Source organism: Pundamilia nyererei, unplaced genomic scaffold (assembly GCF_000239375.1).
Source record: "Pundamilia nyererei isolate P.nyererei 1_Seehausen unplaced genomic scaffold, PunNye1.0 scaffold00009, whole genome shotgun sequence".
In the NCBI taxonomy this organism is placed as follows: domain Eukaryota; kingdom Metazoa; phylum Chordata; class Actinopteri; order Cichliformes; family Cichlidae; genus Pundamilia; species Pundamilia nyererei.
The window spans coordinates 2,511,537-2,533,729 of NW_005187410.1; the positions used below are offsets into that span (position 1 = coordinate 2,511,537).

The 22,193-nt window shown below is 43.7% G+C and overlaps 1 protein-coding gene across 1 annotated transcript in view; it reads left to right on the forward strand.

The window, feature by feature from the left end:
• Window positions 1-20,986, forward strand: part of myo10l3 (myosin X, like 3) — a 58,552-nt gene extending 37,566 nt beyond the window's left edge. Inside the window, exons 16-41 of the mRNA XM_013908374.1 lie at window positions 463-531; window positions 1,846-1,928; window positions 2,023-2,131; window positions 2,928-3,008; window positions 4,764-4,888; window positions 5,008-5,122; window positions 7,833-7,939; window positions 9,506-9,955; window positions 10,606-10,636; window positions 10,739-11,548; window positions 12,369-12,492; window positions 12,793-13,036; window positions 13,158-13,253; window positions 13,442-13,535; window positions 13,817-13,872; window positions 14,012-14,154; window positions 14,661-14,855; window positions 15,041-15,198; window positions 15,568-15,691; window positions 16,058-16,355; window positions 16,838-17,045; window positions 17,156-17,292; window positions 17,465-17,588; window positions 17,675-18,130; window positions 18,914-19,105; window positions 19,290-20,986. Coding sequence (XP_013763828.1) covers window positions 463-531; window positions 1,846-1,928; window positions 2,023-2,131; window positions 2,928-3,008; window positions 4,764-4,888; window positions 5,008-5,122; window positions 7,833-7,939; window positions 9,506-9,955; window positions 10,606-10,636; window positions 10,739-11,548; window positions 12,369-12,492; window positions 12,793-13,036; window positions 13,158-13,253; window positions 13,442-13,535; window positions 13,817-13,872; window positions 14,012-14,154; window positions 14,661-14,855; window positions 15,041-15,198; window positions 15,568-15,691; window positions 16,058-16,355; window positions 16,838-17,045; window positions 17,156-17,292; window positions 17,465-17,588; window positions 17,675-18,130; window positions 18,914-19,105; window positions 19,290-19,394 — 4,734 coding nt within the window. The 3' untranslated portion in view covers window positions 19,395-20,986. The remainder of the gene's footprint in view (window positions 1-462; window positions 532-1,845; window positions 1,929-2,022; window positions 2,132-2,927; window positions 3,009-4,763; window positions 4,889-5,007; window positions 5,123-7,832; window positions 7,940-9,505; window positions 9,956-10,605; window positions 10,637-10,738; window positions 11,549-12,368; window positions 12,493-12,792; window positions 13,037-13,157; window positions 13,254-13,441; window positions 13,536-13,816; window positions 13,873-14,011; window positions 14,155-14,660; window positions 14,856-15,040; window positions 15,199-15,567; window positions 15,692-16,057; window positions 16,356-16,837; window positions 17,046-17,155; window positions 17,293-17,464; window positions 17,589-17,674; window positions 18,131-18,913; window positions 19,106-19,289) is intronic.
• The last annotated feature ends 1,207 nt before the right edge of the window (window positions 20,987-22,193 follow it).

Sequence of the window (22,193 nt, forward strand, 5' to 3'; positions counted from 1 at the left end):
TATTTAACATTTAGATTTAACATTTAAAATTCTGTTTTAAATATGAAAAGTTACAAATATTTTACTAAATGTTGTAAAAAAATGACTTGTTTTGAGCTAAATGTGGAAAAATGTTGCCGTTAATTTCAGCATGTTTCACTTTACAAACGGCGCCCCATACCACATTACCCTAACTGTTTAACAGTCACATTAATCACATTAATGAAAATTAGGTGCTTTTGAGAACCCTGCCTTAAAGGATTAAACTGTAACTGTTTAACTGCTATTCATAACTAGGCCTTGTATTAATTTTATGTGTTTTATTTTGTTTCATGTGCTTTGATGTTATATTTGATGTTTAACTTGTCACATGGCATTTTATTGTCTCTGTGAATCCAGCGCACAGTGTCTTCTACTTAATCTCTTTATAACTACATGAGTGGATGTCATGATAATTTCTGTATCTTTGTCCTTTCTCTCCAGACAAACCCGTACTATGTCAAACCAAGAGTAACTGATCACCAGTTTGGCATCAAGCACTACGCTGGAGAGGTATTTAACAACATTTACACATACATACACACATGACACCAGCTTTTTTTTTTTTGCTTTTTTTTTTTTTTGCTCCTTCAATTGTTAGTTTCGGGGAAGTGAGGTAGCTGTTGGACGGACAGTGGGATCTTCCTGGCCAAAATCTGCTGCGGGATGTTGATGCCTGATGCCTCCTCCGCCGTCTTTTTCCCTGAGTCAGGAGAAACTGCTTTATGATCGTCTTCTCCTCCCTTTGCTTTGCAAGATAAGGGAGGTCACTACTGATGTGAGTGTAGGAAAGGCCAAAAAGACCCCAGGGCAGGGGAACAATTGCAGTGATTGAGTGGGACAGTGGATGTAATGTGGAGCAAGAGTAGAAAGATTCGCTTTCATATAAAGAATGGCTTTATGAAGCCTGCCTCGGACAAGGTCTCCTTAGTGCAAGTGGGGTGGCTCAGTCACAAGCCTGGCAAGGATGGCTATGGTAATGACCTGGTCCAGAGAAGACAGGCGCTGCCAGGGCAGCCAGTTGTTCTCTCTCTAGACAGTATACTCGCCTCTCTGAAAGCCCTGTTTGTTATTTGAAATGTTGCTGAGTTTTCTGGAGGAAATCGTAGCATCTTCCCACAGATTAGATAATCTGCTCGGTGCCAGAGAAAGACAGATAATTTGAAAAACAGACGGGAAGTTGTCCAAGAAAACTTAATGTCTGATATTTAAGCTTTAAGTGTTTATTGATAGTCCAAATGTATTCAGTTTGTTACTGTGTGCAAACATATTGCATTAAACTGTAATTCCTCCAGACAAATCTAATTTGCTTTAGAATCACGAGACCACCCCTGGTTTACTGTCTGAGTTAACGAACCTGAAATTGAGTGACGCAGAGAGCGTCCTATATGAGATTATTCCATTAAATCTGCACTGGAGTGTAATTAGTGTGTCTGCAACAAACATAAACTCTGAGTGTATCCCTCTGGATCAGGGTGAGCTTAGGAATGCCGCGGAGCTGAACGGGACACAACAGGTGACGCCCTCGACTGAGCTCGACAAGTCACCCCCACCGCCACCTGCTCGCTTATCTTTATTTACATCAAGCCTCAAACGCATATTCATAGTCGCTGTAAATCACTTGTGTCGCATTCGTGAGCGTAGGACATGCAGTGCAAAAGTGTACTTTGATTTTTAAAGTTACGGGGCAAAAGTCATAACTTGTTCCCATCCACAGTGCATTTAAACAGCTGTATTCATCTTATTTCTTTGTATCCTAACTCCTATGTCTCCTATGCTGTTCCTCAATCTAAACACGCTCAGTCCTTTTGGTTTTCATTTCCTCAGGTGCTCTACGATGTGCGTGGAATCCTGGAGAAGAACCGAGACACCTTCAGAGATGACATCTTGTTCATTCTCAAAGACAGCAGGTGAGTAGGGCACGCTCTTTTCCTTTTTTATTCTGAATGCACACCTATGCGATTGAGCTCATGTGTTTACATTCACGTGCACTCGTCTGTGCAGGCTTGACTTCATCTACGACCTCTTTGAGCGTGTTGGCAGCAGAAATGGAGATGAGACCCTAAAAATGGGCACGGCCCGACGCAAGCCCACCGTCAGCTCGCAGTTCAGGGTGAGACTGAAGCTCCTCAGACCTAAATATCTCTCTCAGTTCTACGCACATGACGGCGTGATTGCGTCATTACACTAACAATGAGCCAGTTGTCTCCCAAATACTGCTGTGTGTGGTGATCACTTAACCCTTAACACTACACTTTTTATATTGGCATGGTGAGTGCAAGTGCAGCGGCGTAAATGCAGAACAGAGGGTTGAAATCCTGGAGACACAGATGGGGAGGAGAATGCCGTATGTGTACTTGATCTGCAGTAGATGATGGGTGATGGGCTGTGTGAAATATGTTGTTGTGAGCTGGGCTGCGGGTGGAGGAGGGGGTGGAGTGGAGGACAGCTTAGCATGCTCTAACTGTAGTGTGGAGGGAAGGAGCGGAGAAGGATTTGGCAGGCTGCCCTGGCCTACAGTTCCCAAAGCCAGGGGATTAGGGTTGATGGCTGGGCAGAGAGGGGCCAACCAGGGGCCAATCACACTCAGCTCTGCCAGGCCAGGCCTTACTGGAGACAGTCTGTCTGAGGCAGGAAGGAAAATGAACCTACAGGAGTCTGTGAGGTTCAGGGGTCCTCGGAGTGTGGCTTTGTATATATACATTTGTGTCTCTTATGATAAATGTGGGAGTTGAGAAGTACCAAAGAACATTTACTCAGTACTTTTACTTATTACACCAATACCTTAATAACAACCCACTTATACTTAGCAGACAAAGTACAGAACAGTGAGACAAGTGTTTATATTTTTCGGCAGACTTAAAAAAACAAACAAGCAGTAATATGCTCTTGTGTTTGATGCTTTTCAGGACTCTCTCCATTCCCTGATGGCCACACTAAGTGCCTCCAACCCCTTTTTTGTACGCTGCATCAAACCTAACATGGACAAGGTAAGTCACGTCATTTTTATTCATCGCATAAAAAAGAAAAAGAAAAAAGTTCCTCTCAAGGTCAGCGCCTGTGGAGGTAAACCTCCTCGGTGTTATTCACTGCTTGGGGTTAATATTTAGTCTTGTTGTGTTTATGTTCTTATGCCTCCCACATCGCGATCGCACTTTGCCTCAAAGTCATTTAAATGATCCGTATTGAAAAGTTATTTCTCTTTTTTTCCAAGTACAAGCGTTCATAAGTAACAAACGTTGGTGCAAAGGCTCTCATTGTACTTCCTCAAATAAAAGGGCTGTGTACCAGCACATTCCTACCACTTTAGCCTCTTTGCCAGAGGTCAGAGGTCAGTACTGGCCACTCCAGCTGCAGCAGCTTGGCTAATGCTCTGCTGATCTGGCTGCACCAGTGGAATGCCAAGATAAGATCACATAACTGTATTTGCGTTCCAGCTAGCGGGGTATTTATTTACTACTCCTATGCTCCCCTACTGCTCTTTACCACAAAACTGCAAGCTGCTTCTTAATCTGTGTTATGGTTTATTAGATAGTTGGAGTGTCAGTTATATCAGCTTCTTTGTTTTCCTTGTGAATGACTGTGGTGTAATCCAGGGACATTCTCCTTCTTACTGTTATTATTGTACACAGAGCTGTGGTTGTCCTTCCTTCACTACTCTTTACCTCCCACTCCATATACGTCATTCCACAGCTTCTTGCTTGCTTGCTTGGATGGAAACTACTCTGTTGTCTGTTTTTCCTCACCCATCTGCTTTTTTTTCTGCCTTTCTGTCTCATGTGTCCCCTGCTCTCATTGGCTGTCTTGTATTCCTTTACCTAGCTTTGGTTGGTCAAGATGGAACAAGCCGGGCCTCTGCTAATCCTACAATATGATGGCATGGCATGCACAATCCTCTGACATGATTACATGCATGCAAATGCATCCAGACACGCACACACCAAGAATGTATCCATGCTCCTGCTTTTCTTAGGATAAATGTCACCGAGGCAAGGGTCAGCTTGTTTTTCACTCAAGCAAGTCAACATTTCGTACCTTTTTCAAGCCGCCTAAATCCTCCGTTAAAGAGCAGAGTTCAGAGCGCGGAGGGCTGCCCTTTCACGTGTGTGTTTGATTATGAGCACGAGCACATGCAAAGCGTGTCTGTGCCTTTGTAAGTATGCCTGTTTCCATGCGTAGTAGCATTAGCCTGTAATTAGATTGACACATCGAGGAATGCTGTGGTCGTGTGGGGCTTATCCAGCACTCTGTGCCCTCTGGGTGATAAATGGCCTTCGTGTGGAGAGCAGTGATCAGGCAGCTTGTGTAGAAGGGCGGCAGACATCACAGATCCTTTTTGATAAGTAGGTCGGAGGATTACTGGTAACACAGAACTGTGAACAATGAGGCTGATTATTCCTCAAAGAAAAGGCAACTCCGTCTGGTTATGTCTTGCTCAACACTGTTCGGGTTTCTCTCGCCGGTGGTGTGCGTTTTCCTTTTAGTAACCTGATTGTTAATGTAAAATGATAGTCCTCACCATGGTAATTTACTTTTTAGTTCAAGTTTAACTCGACTCAGCAGTAAAACTGTTTGACTAGGCGTGCCTGCAGGTTTTAGCTGCAACACATTTTGCACTACCTACAATAAGGAAGGTTATATATAGAATGCACAACAGGAAAAAAATGGCATCAGTATTCTAAACACTGATGTCTTACTGTTATTATTTGACATGAAAAACATGTTTTGTTGTTTACCAAATACAGAAGGCCAACCAGTTTGATCCTGACGTTGTCCTGAACCAGCTGAGGTACTCCGGGATGCTGGAAACTGTAAAGATTCGCAGGGCTGGATTCCCTGTCCGGAGAACCTTTAAGGACTTCTATAGCAGGTTGGAAAAATATGTGCACACAATAAAACTGAGATAATTGGCTAAATATTGTAGTCGAAAACTATTTTTAAAAAATCAGGAAAGAAGATTTGTGCTGTATGCTTTTTTTTTTTCTGCAGGTATAAGATGATCCTGACAAACAAAATCCACTCAGAGGACGAGAAGGAGAGTTGCTTAGAGCTTCTCACACTTCACAACAAAGACAAGAAAGAGTGGCAGCTGGGGAAGACAAAGGTGCAGCACGCGTTCACACATGGACTCACTTATACACATGCCCAGACTTGTTTATGTCACTTAGCAGTACATGGCACTGACTTTAACTTATGTCCTGAGATCTTTCAGTAACCAGAATCACTAAGCCAACCCTGCCCCTACCAGTAATCTAAATTTTAATTGATATACCTAATATTATGCAGAAAGAATTTTAATGTTTTACCTTGTGAAGATGAGCTTTTTGTTACCAAAATAGGAGGTGAACCCCCACACCTTATCTCAGGCCCCACAGTGTATTAAATACAGTACAAATGCATGTACACAGACACAACTGGGCAGCCTGACAGATTATATAAACTGCCACTCTGTTTTTCTTTTACGAATGACTCTCCAGTACACCCCTCTGTCAGCTAAATGCTCTGATAGCATGCTCAAAAAACAATAAATCGCCATTTGATACTTAAAAAAAAAAACGCAGTTCCCTTAAGATGAAACAGTGCACTGAAAGGCTTCACTCAGTAATTATCTGGGAGCGAATCTTTCCCAAGAAGTCGAGCTGCTGTCTTTCCCGAGCTGTTAATGTGTACCACAGTTGCTGTGACTCATGTCACAAAGATTTTTCTGACCGGTTGTGGTCAATCTACGGCTCTCTTGTTGACAACCGCAGAGTTACTCGGCCGCTCCTAAAAACCCTGACACTGTTACTGTAACTGTAACCGAGGGGCTTACAGTAATCCTGAGGCGAACTTATTGTAGCTAGCAGAGCGTTAGCCTCGACACCGACTGAGTTGCTGATTTAATAAACTAAACTGCAAGCAGTGTGATTTCGAGGCGGACGGCGCTGGTGAAATGTTGCAGACAAGCAGAGCTTTGTAGAAAGTTACACATCATGCTTCATCTTAGAAAACGTATAACAGATATGATTGTTGGCAGCATAGCATATCAATGGCCGTCCTTCCTTTTCTGCTCTCATTTTCCAACAATCATCAATCCCCCCACCGCCACCGTCAACAGACTGCCCCTTTTTTCCATGTTATCACTGAATGATTAACCTTTAATGACTTTTTTGAACTGGACAGTAAAACCTGTGTTAATACTCAGCATGAACGCGTCAGTACTGCGACAAGAAAGGATACAAATAAAGCAGTTTTTGTGGAGCTCTTTCAAAATCGGCTAAATCCACATTCGACTTCCTGCTTTAAGTTGTGGTTCCTGCGTGGCTGTAAAAATCACTGAGACATTTCGGATTTGTTGGTTTCTTTTTGGACACTTTTGTTGTAATACCCAATTTGGCTGGCAGACTATGAATAGTGTCAGCTGCACACATGGCATGCTGTACATCAAGACAGAAAATAATTGATGCAAGCCACATTTGGTTCCTTTTGAATTGGTCCATAACCACTAATGTGCACATGCCAATCTATATTAAATTTCTTGCACATGCACACAGTATACATCCCCGAAGTCACCGTGCGGGTAAAGCTTCCCTTCTGTGATCAGCCCTTTGACCTCTGGCTGCCGCTGCTCACTTCTTTGCTCTGCAAAGCTTATCTACACATCGAGGGCGAAGGAAAAAAAAACGCTAGTTTCTCAAAGCAAAACCCAAAAAGACATAGTGCGGCTGAGTACGTTTCATTTTGTGCATGGCAGGGCAATATTTTGGGGTTTAGGTTAATGTAGTGTGGGCTGTGGGAAAGAGACTGAAACGGAGAAGGGGGCTACATTTCCTTTGGAGAAACAATCTGCGTGTAATTATGTATGTGCTGATTGTGTGCAGAGGAAGCGTGTACCCAGAATTAGGGGCTTTGGTGATGTTGCATGGATTGTGTATGTGTTTGTGAACCATTTGTTTTACAGACGAGGGAAGGATGTGGATGAAGGGGAAGTTTCCTCCTCTCACAGACTTTACCGAGACAGGCAGGCAGGGCTGCAGCTGTGGGATCCTTTGATTAGCGCAACATCTGGGACACAAATACGCATACGAGCAAGGGTCTTCCCTCGATCACCCAGTTGAGCGACAGATACTGCCGTGTCTAAGCTGGCTGCTGTTCCCAGCCTCGCAGCATATTCGTACAGTGAAAATCTGATTATGTTTCATGCAGGCATGTTCATTTAAGTCGAGTGTGACTTTCGAGCTGTCAAAAGTCATACAAAGACAAGGTTGCGAGAAAACTCCAGTAGTGAGGGAAGGGTTAACTAAACTCTTTCTCTTTCCTTCATATGAGCAAAGAGGGGTGTGACTTTCTATCTGGACACCAGCCACCATCCCTCCCCCTCATCCTTTCATCACTCCTCTCTCCCTACCTCTCCCCTCCCTCTCTGTGCCTTTCTGCCTGTGCACGTCAGTCGAACTACCAACGCAGCGGTAGCAGCAGAAGGGAAATGCTCAGGAAGGACGCTTGAACACAATGAGGCGCTGCAGCAGCAGTAGCAGTAGCAGCAACACTGCAGTCTCAGTGCCAGTTTTCCCTTCTGCTCTGTTCTGCAGACAGGGAGGGCAGCTAGCCTGCTAGCCTCAGCTGCACCACAGCTTCCTCTGCAGTGGGCACGGGGTTCTGCCAGCAGACAAGAGGGGCCCTTTACATCTCTGTGGGCCCTCTTTTACAGCCTTACCAAGAGGAAGAGGAACTAACCCATCCCATTTTTCCCCCCTCTCTCCCTCAAACTCCTTCTCTGTGTCTCTCTGTGTCTGTGTCACTCCTTGTCGGCCGTGGCGCTGCTCTTCCCGCAGGTGTTCTTGAAGGAGGCCCTGGAGCAAAGGCTGGAGAAGGAAAGGGAAGAGGTGCGGCGCAGGGCTGGCATGGTGATCCGCGCCCACATCCTGAGCTATGTGGCAAGGTGAGTGGTGGGAGTGTGGAGGTGGGGGGAAGATGGATGATTGAGTGGCAGAGACAGTTGTCAGTGTTTGTTTTGTAGTACAACCTGCGTGTATAGGAGCGCGGGGCGGGATTAAGTGCATTTGTGGAATCATTTGCACATTTGTTTACCTCTGTATGTGCGCCTGTGTGTGGATGTGTGTTAAGTGGGCTTAAACCTTGCTGACTTGGCGATGGCCAGCGATTACCACAGTGTTGAAATTGTAGATAGGAAGCCGTTTTCAGGCATGCAGAACCGTGTACGTGCACTGTTTTAAAGTTTCTACCTTAGAAAGCCTTGTAGATTGGAAGGTAAACTCATAAACTGATGAACTGAGACTGCAGAATAGCCCAAACAGTGTGAATTTTTCTGGTCACTTTAGTACTATCTTTAGATCTTTTTACGTTTATTTCTTTAAGATGAACATTTATTTTAAAAGTCTGATGAAAGAAAAGATTCCTATCAAAGGGAGGACACATGGTTAAGAAATTACACAACATCCCGATGATTCCCTGCAATCTAATGAAGTATTAACCCACTTGTGCCGCTGTCCTGTAGCTTCAAAGATGAGGAATTGCATGATTTCAACACCCTTTCAAGGAAAAAAAAGGCCAAAACCATCATCTTTCAAGTTATAAATGGCTATCCCTGAATTACTACATCTCTAATGATGTTCATGATAATTAGACTGCTCTGAAAAAGACAGTTTTCTGAGCATAACAGAGATGTCATTTATTCCTACACTATCAGAAGTGCACTTCTTCTTAAGCAAATCTATGTAAATCTGTCTTCAGCCTAAGCAACAAGTTCTTCGCCTGTCCACTCCGCCTGACTGGCAGAACATCCATCACCGTGGTGGTTTAAGAAGCTGCATTCGTAGACACCCAGGGGCATCTAGCCGTACTCCACCTGCGTGCTGCCATATACAGTATAACGTTACATACAGTCCTCTGAAAGGCTCCACTGGGAGACTATAATGGGACTGATGACAGCATTCAGGTTCTGGGTTTGCTTCCCCTTAGAGACATTCATACTAAAGAAGAGCTTTGAAAAGTTCCCCTAATACACAAGTAAAGCCTTTGTATTATTACGTGTAACTTTATCTTCAGTCAGGGTCCATCCTGAGACCTGATAAAGGCCATGAAGTGATTACCGTGGAGGCTAGGTCGGACTAAGGGTCAGAGAGTCGGAGCAGTGTGTGTGGTCCTGAGAAAGTCACGTGTATTTGTGCGTGTTTATATGTGTGTGTTTTCAATGCATGTATTGTGTGTGGGTGATGGGGCTTAGTCAGAGGGCTAAACAGAGCAGCCCACACCACCACAATGGAAGAGCACAAGCTCGTCAGACTCTAAACATTGCACAGTTCACAACTAGCTTTTTTACCAGTGTGTTTGTTTGAACAGAGAATAGCAGCGGGCGTTAGGAGGAGGCCATGTAGGGCTGTCCAGCTTTACAAATATGTTTGTGGCGAGGCACAATGATCCTCAGTGAAGCTGGATTAAGAGTTTTATGCCGATTATGAATGTCAATTTTTGATTTCGTCCTCAGGAAACAGTATAAGAGGGCTCTGTCCAGCATCGTCACCATCCAGAAGAACTACCGCGCTCACTTTTGGAGACGCGTCTTTCTGCGCCTGCGCTTGGCTGCCACTGTCCTGCAGAAACATCACAGAGGCCAGCTGGCCCGAGCCCTGTATCGACAGCTCAAAGAGGAGAAGCAGAAGCGAGAGGAGGAGGAGAGGAGGAGGAGAGAAGAGGAAGAGGAGCGGAGGCGAGTAGAGGAGGAGAAGAAGAGGATGGAGGAAAGGAGGAAGCAGGAGGAAGAGGAGGAGGAGGAAGAGAGGAGGAAGAAGGAGGAGGAGGAGGAGAAACGGAAGCTAGCCGAAGAGGAGCTGAAGAGGAGGGCAGAGGAGGAGGAGTTGATGAAGAAGGAGGAGCAAAGACTGATTAAGGAGAAAGAGGAAAAGCAGAAATTAGCAGAAAACGGGGAAAAGACAAGGTACAATGCCCTGTGTTTACCGCAGTCTGTGTATGGGTATGTTGTGATGGCAGCTGGTGCAGGTGGTGCAGGTGACACCATCTTTTAGAGAATCGGCCACAAAGGCAGTTTTGAGCCCTTTTAGCAGGCATTTATGTCTCTGCCGAAACTTTACAGATGTGCCATCACAATTAAGGTCGAGAGTTCAGATGGGTTTGGTTGGTTCACGCGTAGAGCGACCATTGCGATTGACTCTGGACTGACGCTTTTTTAAGCTCCGGCTTTTTCCCAGTGGTTGTGAAAAAGCAGGGAAAGGCTGTCATCGCGGGGTGAAGTGCAGGTTAATCTGTCAACATCTCATGCCGCCTACACCACGCTAAACAGGGAGAATTGAGAGGCAACATATAGTCAGGAGCTACGCGGAGATTCTGATGTCAAGCGATGTAGTACTCATGAGACTCACAAGAATAATGTGGCTCAGAAACAGATGTGCAGATCTATGTATGCATTAACACACAAAACAGCGCCTGAAATAACAGCTTTAACTGTTACTGGAATAGAAAAATGCTAAATTTTGTGATTCGTCAGGAATTTCCAGGAGTAGCCAAGTCATCTGTCAAGTCATTTTCTTTCTTCATTTCATGACTAACGTATTCATATTTTATTTTTAGGAACTCACTCATGAACGGTGCTTGTCAAAAGGTAATTTCAGTTTGTCTTCCAATGTCAAAAATAAAGAATGCCCATGAATGCATTCACATAAATAACACAATTCTGCACTTTCTTTACTTGTGTGGTCAATAGAAGGAGCTGTCCCAGACTCTGTCCAGCAGCCACACGTCTGAGGAGGAGAGCCGTCAGATGGAGGAGATCCTGCGGCTCGAGAGGGAGATCGAGCGTCTGCACAAGCAGCAGGAAGACAGCGTGTCGCTTCTTGGGGACGTCTCACGTGAGGAGCTGCGTCAGATGAGGGATGCCGAGATCTACAGACTGGAAAAGGAGGCTTCTCGTGTGGCTACTGAATTCTTGGAACTGCTGGACTTTGGTGGTTTGGAGCCATCCCTCTCGAGCGAGGAGAACCTCCACGACCCAGCTGAATCTACCGCACCTCTAGCTGAAGAGGAGGTGGATGAGGGTTTCCACGCGGAGGATGAGCACATCGCTTTGCCTGACTTCCCACCTCCAGCTGCAGTTCCTCTTGATAAGGAAATATTCCAAAGTATTCCCCCTCCTCCGCCTGCCTTTGCAGGAGGATTAGTGGTCTCCTCCTCATCAGCCTCCCCTGCAGCAGGAAAGCTAAGCCAAGATACCCCCAATGGACTGAGTCATGCCCCTGTCCTCAAAGACTCCCAAATCCCTCCACCTCCTCCACTGGTTACTAATGGAGAAAAGCGGCCACGCCAGAGGGCCTCAGACTTTGAGCCTGTAAATGAAGAGCCAACTCACACGAACCTGCCAGACGTAGAGTCAGACTATGACCAGGAAGAGTTTGAGGAGGCCCATGGGAGTTCAGGTGCTAGCACTAACGATGGCCATATCACAGATGAGGAGGTGCTGCGAAAATCCTCATGCACTCAGAACAGCCTGGACTCCTTCAGAGGCAGCTCGGACTCGGTGAGAAATAACAACAAAAAGTCATGGCTGTTAAATTCTGTGGAGTTGTTTTAACTGGAAAATGTGCAGAGTTTCACTTTTAAATAGCTAGACATTTGGCACGAACTCTGAGGTCCAGTGGAAGAAGAAAGTAAATCAGTAAATCTAACCAAGACGGGAAATCCCCTCTGGAGAAATTGGATTGTTTGTTAAAAATCTTTTAAATTTTTGCTCACAGAGTTTTCAAAAACATGGGGTCACTGAATTTTCTGTTTCCATATCCGGTCTAACTTAAGCCATTGTTCTCCGGTACACCGAAACCCACCTAGATTTCCTCAGCGCTTATTATACTTCCTCGTGTTGCCTCAAGAGAGATTGTCTTAAAGTCGGTTAGAAAATGCATTTCTGCAAGGCTGCGTCTTATCAAAAGGCTTGTTTAAGAATCGCTGAGCAGCAATGCTGAAAATGTTTGTTTTGGCTCTGCTGACAAGCATGTGAATCTGCACTCAGCGACCCAACACTGTGAGATCAGCAAAATGTCAAAGGGGAAGAAGGATGGGTGCATGTAATGGCACGTGTGTGTTTGTGTGGGTGGATGTGTGTGAGCCAAGTTTAAAGGAGATTGGCAGCACCGTGGCTACAAAGTCAGACAGATTTTAGGCCCTTAAAGTGCAAAATAACAGCTCGACTTCACCATCAGAAAAGTTAAAAAACGAAATTAACTTAAATTGTTGCTATAAATTTCTGCCTTTGTGGATTTTTTTTGAAGTAATTATTACTTTAAGATTTCAGTTTAAAAGTCTGTCTAATCTATTCAAATGCTGATGTCTTTTTTTTGCAGTTCATTGACAGCGATGAGGACAATGATGGATATGTTGACACAGATGAAGAAGTTTGTAATGGCAGAGTGAATCTGCTGAACGGCACCGGGCCTCCATATTTCCATGGCTACCTCTACATGAAGAGTGAGTAGACCTAATAAAAACACGACACTGACCAGCAGGCATGCACATTGTCTTTGTGCAGCTTTAATGTCCATTTTGTGAGTTTTCTTGAAGGCTCTTTTTGTATTTTACGCATTTGTTTTCCGCTGATGTTTTCAGGTTTATGTGAGGGCTGTGAAGTTTAACTCACTGAGGGAGCTTTTCATGCGTTGTGTTTTTGGGATGCATCTTTCTGTGTGCACAAAGTTGTGCGATCTCCATCTGTCGTAGAGAGATTTCACAGTAAACAAAATAAATTATCATCCTTTTCTCACCTCTCAGGTGGTTTGATGATCCCGTGGCGCCGTCGCTGGTGCGTCCTGAAAGACGAAACTTTCATGTGGTTCCGCGCAAAGCAGGACTCCCTCAAATCTGGCTGGCTTTACAAGAAAGGAGGAGGAATGTCGACTTTGTCTCGGCGCAACTGGAAGATGCGCTGGTTCGTTCTGCGCGAGTCGAAGCTCATGTATTTCGAGAATGACAGCGAAGAGAAGCTGAAAGGCACCATCGACATCCGTGCAGCCAAGTAAGACTCAGTTCCCTGTTTTTTGATTTGTTTATTTTTTAGCTTTGATTGAACTCATTGTTACCAGCTTGAAACAAACATAGCCACATGCAGTAATGGTTTATTCTTTTTGTTTGTGCAGGGAAATAGTGGACAATCACGAGAAGGAAAATGCACTGAATATCGTAACTGAGGAGAGGACGTACCACATCTACGCAGAGTCTCCTGAAGATGCCAGGTACATCACATCCACAGATTTCTCAGAACAAACTGCAGCTATTTTGTAAATAGTGTTTTCCTTTCACCTCTAAAATTGATGTGTAGAAATAAAGTTCCCCCTTGTGGTTGCCAGTGGAAGTTCACGGTGTCATTTTCAATTACACTTTTGCTGACTTTTGCTTTTTGAACTCCCTCTGACCCATTTAGCGGTTGGTTTAATGTGCTGAGTCGGGTCCACAGCGCCAGTCCGGAGCAGCTCATGGAGATGCACCACGAACAGGCCAACCCAAAGAATGCAGTGGTTAGTGCTGTTTTACCTCTCTCCTGCCTGGGCCCCAGCCTCAACTCCGTATTTCTGCAGCAGTGAAGAAGCATGAAATTGAATCGCATAGCAGTCCACTTCTGGCTCGTACAGTAATCTAAACTGAAGAAGAAAAGTGCACATACCACCATCCATTTCTTTGGTCCTAAAAGATTGCTAGATTTAAAAACATATATTTTTATATAAAGATGATTATACTCCTGTAGTAATGACACATTTTTTGACAATTATTGCCATTAACACCATTTTTCCCTGTTCAGGGCACATTAGATGTTGGCTTGATTGATTCTGTTTGTGCGTCAGACAATCCAGACAGGTAAGAAATGAGCAATTTTCCCCAACACCTGCCTGATTGCATATATGTATTAAAACCCTGGCCTGTGGTCCCACAGCAGATACATGAGTAACAAAAACAAGGACAAAAAACCCCAATTTTGCTATGTTTTCTTTCCCAGACCAAACTCGTTTGTGATCATCACGGCTAACAGAGTGATCCACTGCAACACAGACACGCCCGAGGAGATGCACCACTGGATAGGCCTGCTGCAAAAATCTAAGGGAGACTCTAGGGTTGATGGACAAGAATTTATAGTCAGAGGTAAGAGGATTTTGATATTGGATTTAATCTATCTAAATAAGATAAGATAAGCTCTTTATTTGCCATTTGTACACATCCACATGTGCAGAGCTTAGAGTCAAAGCTAAAGTCACAAGACCCCCAGTAAAAAAGTAGAAATATGAAAATTTAAATATACAGAGAGACTGCACATCTTATTGTAATATATATTACACTTTTATCACATTTTTTTAGGTGGTCCTCCTTTGTTATTTGCCATCAGTTTGACTATGGAAGTGTGTTGTGTGTATGATCAAACTGCCCACTCTGCTGCGTCTCAAACTGTATCCTGGTTGTTTTGGTCTGAGGAGGTTGTGACCTGGACAATGGCAGGCTCTGATGATGTGTTGTGCTTCACTGATGGAAGATCAGTCCTGACAGCCATCTTATACGTGCTGGTTTAACAGCTGTGCGCTACGTGATTGTCTGGTGGACAGAATATTGAAGGTATTACAACTCGGCCGTCATTTCTTATTTTACCCCCACAGGCTGGCTCCATAAAGAGATGAAGTCTGGAGCCAAAAGCACTTCTCTGAAGCTGAAGAAGCGCTGGTTTGTTCTCACCACTAACTCTCTGGACTATTACAAGTCGTCGGAGCGTAGTGCTTCCAAACTGGGAACACTGGTCCTCAACAGCCTCTGCTCCGTGGTGCAGCCAGATGAGAAAGTCTTCAAGGACACTGGTCAGTTAAACTTACTTCAGTGTCATCTTAATAAATTAATGCTTATAGAAACATAAGTTATCCTTGGGTCCTAAGCTTTAACACTTAAGAAAATATATAAACCCCAATGTGCACAATTTAGCCTTTATGGTTTATTTACTGAAACTTTGTTGTCTTGTGCATGATTATCTTTCCTTCTCACCCAGGTTACTGGAATATAATCGTCCATGGGCGTAAACACTCTTATCGGCTTTACACCAAAATGCTGAATGAAGCCATGAGGTGGGCGAATGCCATACAGGCTGCCATAGACAGCAAAGTTCCCATTGAAACTCCAACACAGCAACTCATCAGAGACATCAAGGTATTTACTGTTTTCCCCCATTTTGACTACAGACTACATCACATTTCATTGACATTTTTGTAAATCAAACTTTTTTCAGTCATGCAAACCTCTGGCAAGGACACACACTGTAATAAAGTGAGGTACTTGTACTCACTATCTGTGTGCTGTGATCTTCTCTTGGCCTAAGTTTTTCCTGCTTCAGTACTTGTTTGAGTCTCTTTTTCATACATACACTTGGCCATGTACTCGATTTACCGCAGTGATAGTCTGCATCATCGCCGTTATTGCTGCTCTATTATTTTCTTATCAAGCGTAAACTTTCTTTTATGTAAGAAAAATCGATGATTTGAAAGGTAAGATTACTAATCTGCTCCTCTGTCTTACCAGGAGAGCAGTTTGAACGTGGAGGCAGTGGAGCAGACATACTGGAGGAACCCTATCCTGAGATATACCCAGCATCCTTTGCACTCCCCTCTTCTACCTCTGCCTTATGGAGACGTCAGCATCCACTGTAAGTGCGCTGTCCTGTAGCTGCTGCATACAAACTATTGCAGTCGATGAATTTGCTTGTCGAGAACGAGGAAATTTAAAATATTCAGTGCTGAGCAGTTTTTGGTTGAAAAATGTACCTTTATTCATGGATTTTTAAAATTTAAATTGTTGTATATTTCTTCAGTAAGTAGCAGAATCTGCCACAATATCTATTTTAGGATATAAAGCAGTTTTTTTCTTGCAAATCTTGCACATTAATTTAGACTTTAAATACATTAAAACTATTCAAATGTGCTCAGTTGTAAAATAACTGGTTACTTAAGGCAACTGAGCAAGTTCAGTATCGAGGCTGAAGGTTAACTTTACCCATTTCTGTCTCCCTCAGTGCAAAAAGAAAAGGGTTACACCAGCCTGCAGGATGAGGCCCTGAAGATTTTCAACTCGCTGCAGGAGATGGAGGCTGTGTCTGACCCTGTGCCAATCATCCAGGGAATCCTGCAGACCTGTCAAGACTTGAGGCCATTAAGGGATGAGGTTTACTGTCAGCTGATCAAGCAAACCAATCATGTCCCGCACCCAAACAGTCCTGCCAATCGCGCCCACTGGCATCTCTTGACCTGTATGAGCTGCACCTTCTTGCCCAGCCGAGGCATCCTACGCTACCTCAAGTTTCACCTGAAACGGTATGGGCATGTTCCAGGGAGAAAAAATTAACACCTGGTTGCAAACCATCCAGCCGTGACAGCATGACTGATATTGTTTTTATTTTATGAGTGCTGATGTGTGTGGGTGTTCATGTTAAAATGTGGTGCTGGAGACACGTATTTTCTTGGGAAAAACCACCAAGAAGGTTGTTTTGAGTTCATGTGTCTTCTGATTTTGTAAAGGAGATGAGTGTCACAGTAAGGAGAGATATGTCTGTAGTTGAGATCAAAATAAGGGTCCAGTTAGGCCCATAGTTGGACTTAAGATAAAAAATGTAAAAGTTATAGGGCCTTCGGAGCTGACTGCCTGTCCTGCAGACTTTATACTCCCTATATTAAGTATCTCTTTGTGGTTTCTAAACATGTAAAATTTTCCATCATGGATGTGGCTCAGTTAACCTCAATGGGAAGATGTACTTTGGCTGAAACTTATTGTTCGCTCTCTTTTTCTGTTTCCTCAGGATTAAGGAGCTGTTCCCAGGCACAGAAATCGAAATGTTTGCCCATTTCATCGGTGAGTCTCTGAAGAAGACTAAGACCAGAGAATTTGTTCCTTCCCAAGAGGAAATTATTGCACTGCTTAACAGACAGGAAATGACCACCACAGTCTACTGCCATGGGGGAGGCTCCTGCAAGATTTCTATTAACTCCCACACCACTGCTGGAGAGGTGAGCGATCTGCAGTTGCAACATAGAAATTTTTAAAGGTTTCTCTGCAAGCCGGCGCCATACTAATGTGCCCTAAAGGCGTGGTTTTAATTTTGTCTTTTATTGTTCAGGTGGTGGAGAAGCTAATCAGAGGTCTGGCAATGGAGGACAGCAGGAACATGTTTGCCCTCTTTGAGCACAACAACAGTGTTGACAAAGCGGTGGAAAGCAGGGTCCTTGTCGCTGATGTTTTAGCTAAATTTGAAAGGTATGTTTTACACCACATGGATACATTTTTAACAGACAATATGTTTTATCATGCAAACACTTTAAGAGGTACATAAACATTTATGTCCAGGACATGATGAGAAGAAAAGAAGATATTGCAGTGATAGATAAAAACAGATGTGAAAGTGATAGTTTTATGCGTTCTTCCTCAGACTGGCTGGCAGTGAGGAAGCCCAGGATGAAGGCCAATGGAAACTATATTTCAAACTCTACTGTTTCTTGGATGTGGAAAGCATGCCAAAAGAAGGAGTAGAGTTTGCATTCATGTTTGAGCAGGTATGCTTAACCATTCATATTCTAGTTTATTTAAGAGAAAATCAAGTGCATAGTTTGCATCATTGTGTTTTTTCGTCTTCCTTCAGGCCCACGAGAGTTTAACCAGGGGTCACTTCCCTGCCCGTGAAGAGACCCTGCAGCACCTTGCCGCTCTCCGCCTACAGTTTCTGTATGGAGACAAAACAAGAGTCACGTGGAACCTGGAAAACGTCTACCCCGTGGGTCGCCTGCGCAATCGCATCTTACAGTTTACCAAGGTGGGTGGAGCCTCGGGGTCAGGTCAAACTCTGGAGCGTCGGAGGACCAGTTTCCTCGATGGGACGCTGCGTCGCGGGCTGAAGACGGGCTCCATGAAGAAGCAGCGCATGGAGGAGGAGCAGATGCTGGAGATGTGGATAAAGGAGGAGATGTCTGCAACCAGGGCGAGCATCATGGAGAAATGGTCCCGCCTCAACGGTTTGGACCAGCACCAGGCTATGCTCAAATATATGACTATCATCAAAGAGTGGCCTGGATATGGATCCACACTGTTTGATGTTGAGGTAAGCTTAAATCTTAAACCGCATTGCTGTCAGTAATGGACCAGTCCGAGTTTTTATTCCCTGCATTATTACTTCCGATACATTAACAATGGGACCCTGTAGATGCTAAGTATTGATCGAGCGCTTTCTTTCTCTTAAAATCTAAAATTTGTTCACTTCACTATGTGAAATGATTTCTTTGAAGTTGAAAACTGAAGTGTGATTAATCGCCCTGCTACTGCTTTTCCTACATCATCATAATTAATGTTTCTCCAGCAGGAACACTGACATTGACCTGTTACATTGTTTCAGCTCGTAAAAAAAAGCCTTAACATCTGCAACTAAAACCTGAAAGTACATTTAGAAATAGAAGTGAAAGGCCTGTAAATTTAGAAATGCAAATTTCACATATTTGGACTCATGTGACGCAAAACCTTCAACCTCTGGGTGAAATTCCTTCATTTGAACCTTTCATTCAACCCCAACCTCATCTGAAGTGGACTTTTCCGTTTGATTTGTCTTCCATTACAGGAGGAGCTGTGCTTAGCTGTTTTTTTCTTAAGTTTCAAAGCCATGACATCATAGTAGTGGGATTTCTTAGCTCCAAAGATGATACTGATGCCTTTGGTTAGCTGGTGTGATTTGAATGTAACTCAGGGCCAAAACTTTATAACAATAATAGCAAAGAAACTGTATATATGTGGGTTATCATTATATCTGGCCTATACCCAGTCTGCCTAGTTCATTATCAGCCTGCAATATTAAACTGACAATTGATAATACTGTATTTTCGTGTCTTGGCAGTGCAAAGAAGGAGGATTTCCACATGATCTGTGGTTAAGTGTGAGTGCTGAGAATGTGTCCGTCTACAAACGAGGGGAGCCGAAGCCTCTGGAGACCTTTCCTTATGAACACATCATCTTCTTTGGTGCTCCACAGCCCTGCACCTACAAGATCACTGTGGATGAGAGAGAAATGTTCTTTGAAACCCCGCAGGTACACATGTTTGTCCTCTTTGTTTTCATTAGCGGGAGCTTCTTTTCCAAGAGTGATAAAACATTGTGGCGAGAACAAAAGGGCCACAGTTCCAGACAAAGAGGAGTCTGTTCCCCTTAATTTAAACATTACTTTTTTAGTGCAGCTTTTTAAAAATAAATAACTTTCATCTGTATATTGGCAGGTTGGAGAGATCACCAAGATCATGAAAGCTTACATAAACATGATTGTGAAGAAGCGCTGCAGTGTGAAGTCTGTATCCAGTTATGGAACCAGCTGGATCAGGTGATTCCGCTGGGCAGGACCACAGCACGCACTCAGCCACCGACACCTGGCAAAGGAAAGGCAACAGAGATTTTGACTTGAGCAGCGTAGCAACACGGGCAATCTCCACTCAGAAAGATTCCTTTCTGCCATGACACAATGTTGATTCTTTACTGCTTAAAGCACATGTGGGAACCATTCAAGCGATGGTGTGCCGCCGCCCTCCGTGCAGTCGCCGAAAATGTCAGCTGATCGCATTTCTCTTTACACTGGTCCTTTCTCACGTTACTTGAAAAGCTATTCAGGTATCCTTTCACGGATTTATTTTAATGTACAGGCTAATTCGCAGGAGCTCGCGTGCTCTTTCCTCCCAAATTTCATCGCAAAATCGACAGTTCAACTCTCCGATTGCCACTATAGCGCTTTTCTTCCCCATTTAGAGGTCGTAAATGTGTTGCAATGGAAAACAAACACTGACTGAACTGGCACCTTTAAAAGCGGTTATTCTGTTGAATACTGCAATCCGTTGTGATGAATGTTCCCCTAAAATGGAGTTTCCCTCAGGTTATTGTGTAAAATAACTGTCATTCTCCCAGGAAGCAGAAAGTTTAGCCTCTTCACTTTGCCTTGTGGCTATTGTAATAGTTTTAAGAGTAGACGTGGCCTTGCAGGATCATAATATAAAATGGTGAGTTGCAGTTCTAACTGCAGTTTGCCTCGTGTAAGACAAGAACGAGAAATTAAATGTGAATATCAACTGCACCACAGTGTCTATAAACACTGTATTGTCTCATAAGGCGATGATGAATAAATCGGTCATAATATTTGTGCTTCTGTCCTCAAACAGGCACTCTGAGTCGAGCTGATGTCATGTTTGAGCTGAGTGTATGTAAAAGCCAAAGCTGATGTTCGCGGAAGTGTTTGACAAAGCATACATGAAAACGCCTTCTCTGATTTTTTTTGTTGTTTGTTTGTTTGTTTGTTTGTTTGTTTGTTTGGGGGTTTTTAAGCGATGTCAGCAGCCATGTGAGGATGGGTTATTTATTTATTGAAGTGTAAAAATTGTTTGGGAGAAGCGAATTGTGTTCTTGAAATGCAGTGACGCAGTTTTGTTGTAAGTTTCTGTGTCTGTTATTTGTGGACGGAGCGATGCAGAAAAACTGATGTGTTTCAGAAGCGGACGAGCTGTTCATAACTTACTGTTGATTTTTAGCCACTCTGTGTCATGTTTCTCAGCTTTCGCCACTGCTGAAGTAATTGCTGTGTGTGTTGCCCTCAGCACCCAACTCGCTGAGTTTCTGTCTCACTAACCAGAAGACGTTTGCTGCGCTTATGCCATTGTTAAAGAACACAAGTGAATCAAGCTTATGCCAACCTACAGTATAGTTCATGATAGGATGATGCGATCGCAACATATTAAACTTAGTATTTACCTCACATTACATCACTGTCTTCCATAGCTCTCCAATCATACTCACTTAGGCGCTCTGGTCAGCTGCCGGCGGCCAAACCAGAGATTGATCTTGCCATCGATGATGACTGTATTTCTGAGATTTCTGATTGTTTTGAAGAAGAATCAGAAAATGTTTTATATCAGAATTTAAAGATGCTTTAATAAATTATTGTATTTCAAAAGCTGTTTGAATCTTGTCTTTTATCATATCTACCTGACAACATATTGACATGACAACATTTACACTGTAAGGTAAAGACCCACTCTCTATGAGTAAACTCTTTCCTGATGGTGGGAGGGAAAAACTCCCTATGAACAGGAGGGAACCTTCAGCAGAACCAGGCTTGGGGAGGGCAGCAAACTGCCATGGCCAGTTGGGGGGGGGGGATAAAACGGCACACGGAAATGAAACAAAACACAAACCAAAGAAAAGACGAGACTTTATGACATGAAAATATTGCAAAACGCTACCACATCTCACTTAAGGTCCCGCTACAGCATTTTAATCAGGTTGAGCTCAGGACTTTTCTGGGCCATTGCAACACCCTGATCCTTTTCTCTTTCAGCTGTTCTCTTGCGGATTTTTTAATGTGCTTGGGAACATTGTCCTGCTCTGTAGCACACAGATGGCCTCAAATTTGACCCTAGAATACTTTACAGACGAGTTCACGGTCGAATAAATGACTGCAAGGTGCCCAGATGCCGTGGCTGCAAAACACACCCAAATCATCACCATTCCACCATCATGCTTGACAGCTGGTATGAGATGTTTGTGCTGATATGCTGTATTTGGTTTTCAAGTAACGTGGTGCTGGGCATTATGACCAGTCATCTCCACTTTAATCTCGTCTGTTTTGAAGGCATTGCGCCAGAAGTCTTGTGGTCTGTTCGGATGCAACTTTGCAAAGCTAAGCTGTGGTGCCATGTGCTTTTAAAAGAGAGGATACTTTCTCCTGGCATCCTTCCAGACAAGCCATACTTGTTCGGTCTTTTTCCAATTGTATTGCCATGAACTTTAAAATTTAACATGCTAACCGAGGCCTGTCAAGTCGGAGATGTAGCTCTTAGGATTTTTGCAGTTTCTTTGAGGATTACACAGTCTGATCTTGGAGTGACTTTAGTGGCACCGGAAGATTGGCAATCGTCTTGAACATTTTCCACTTGAGAATAACATTTTGTAGAATGATGAACTTTAAATTGCTTGGAAATGGTCTAATAACCTTCCCCAGATTGCTACTCTAAGATCAATACTGATTTCTTTCCTGCTTCCACTGTGTTAATACACACCTGAGAGCAGCAAACTGCCAAAAGTAATGCTTTTATAGAGGTGCTCACACTTGCTGGTGATCAGCTAATCCTTAGTAGAACCTG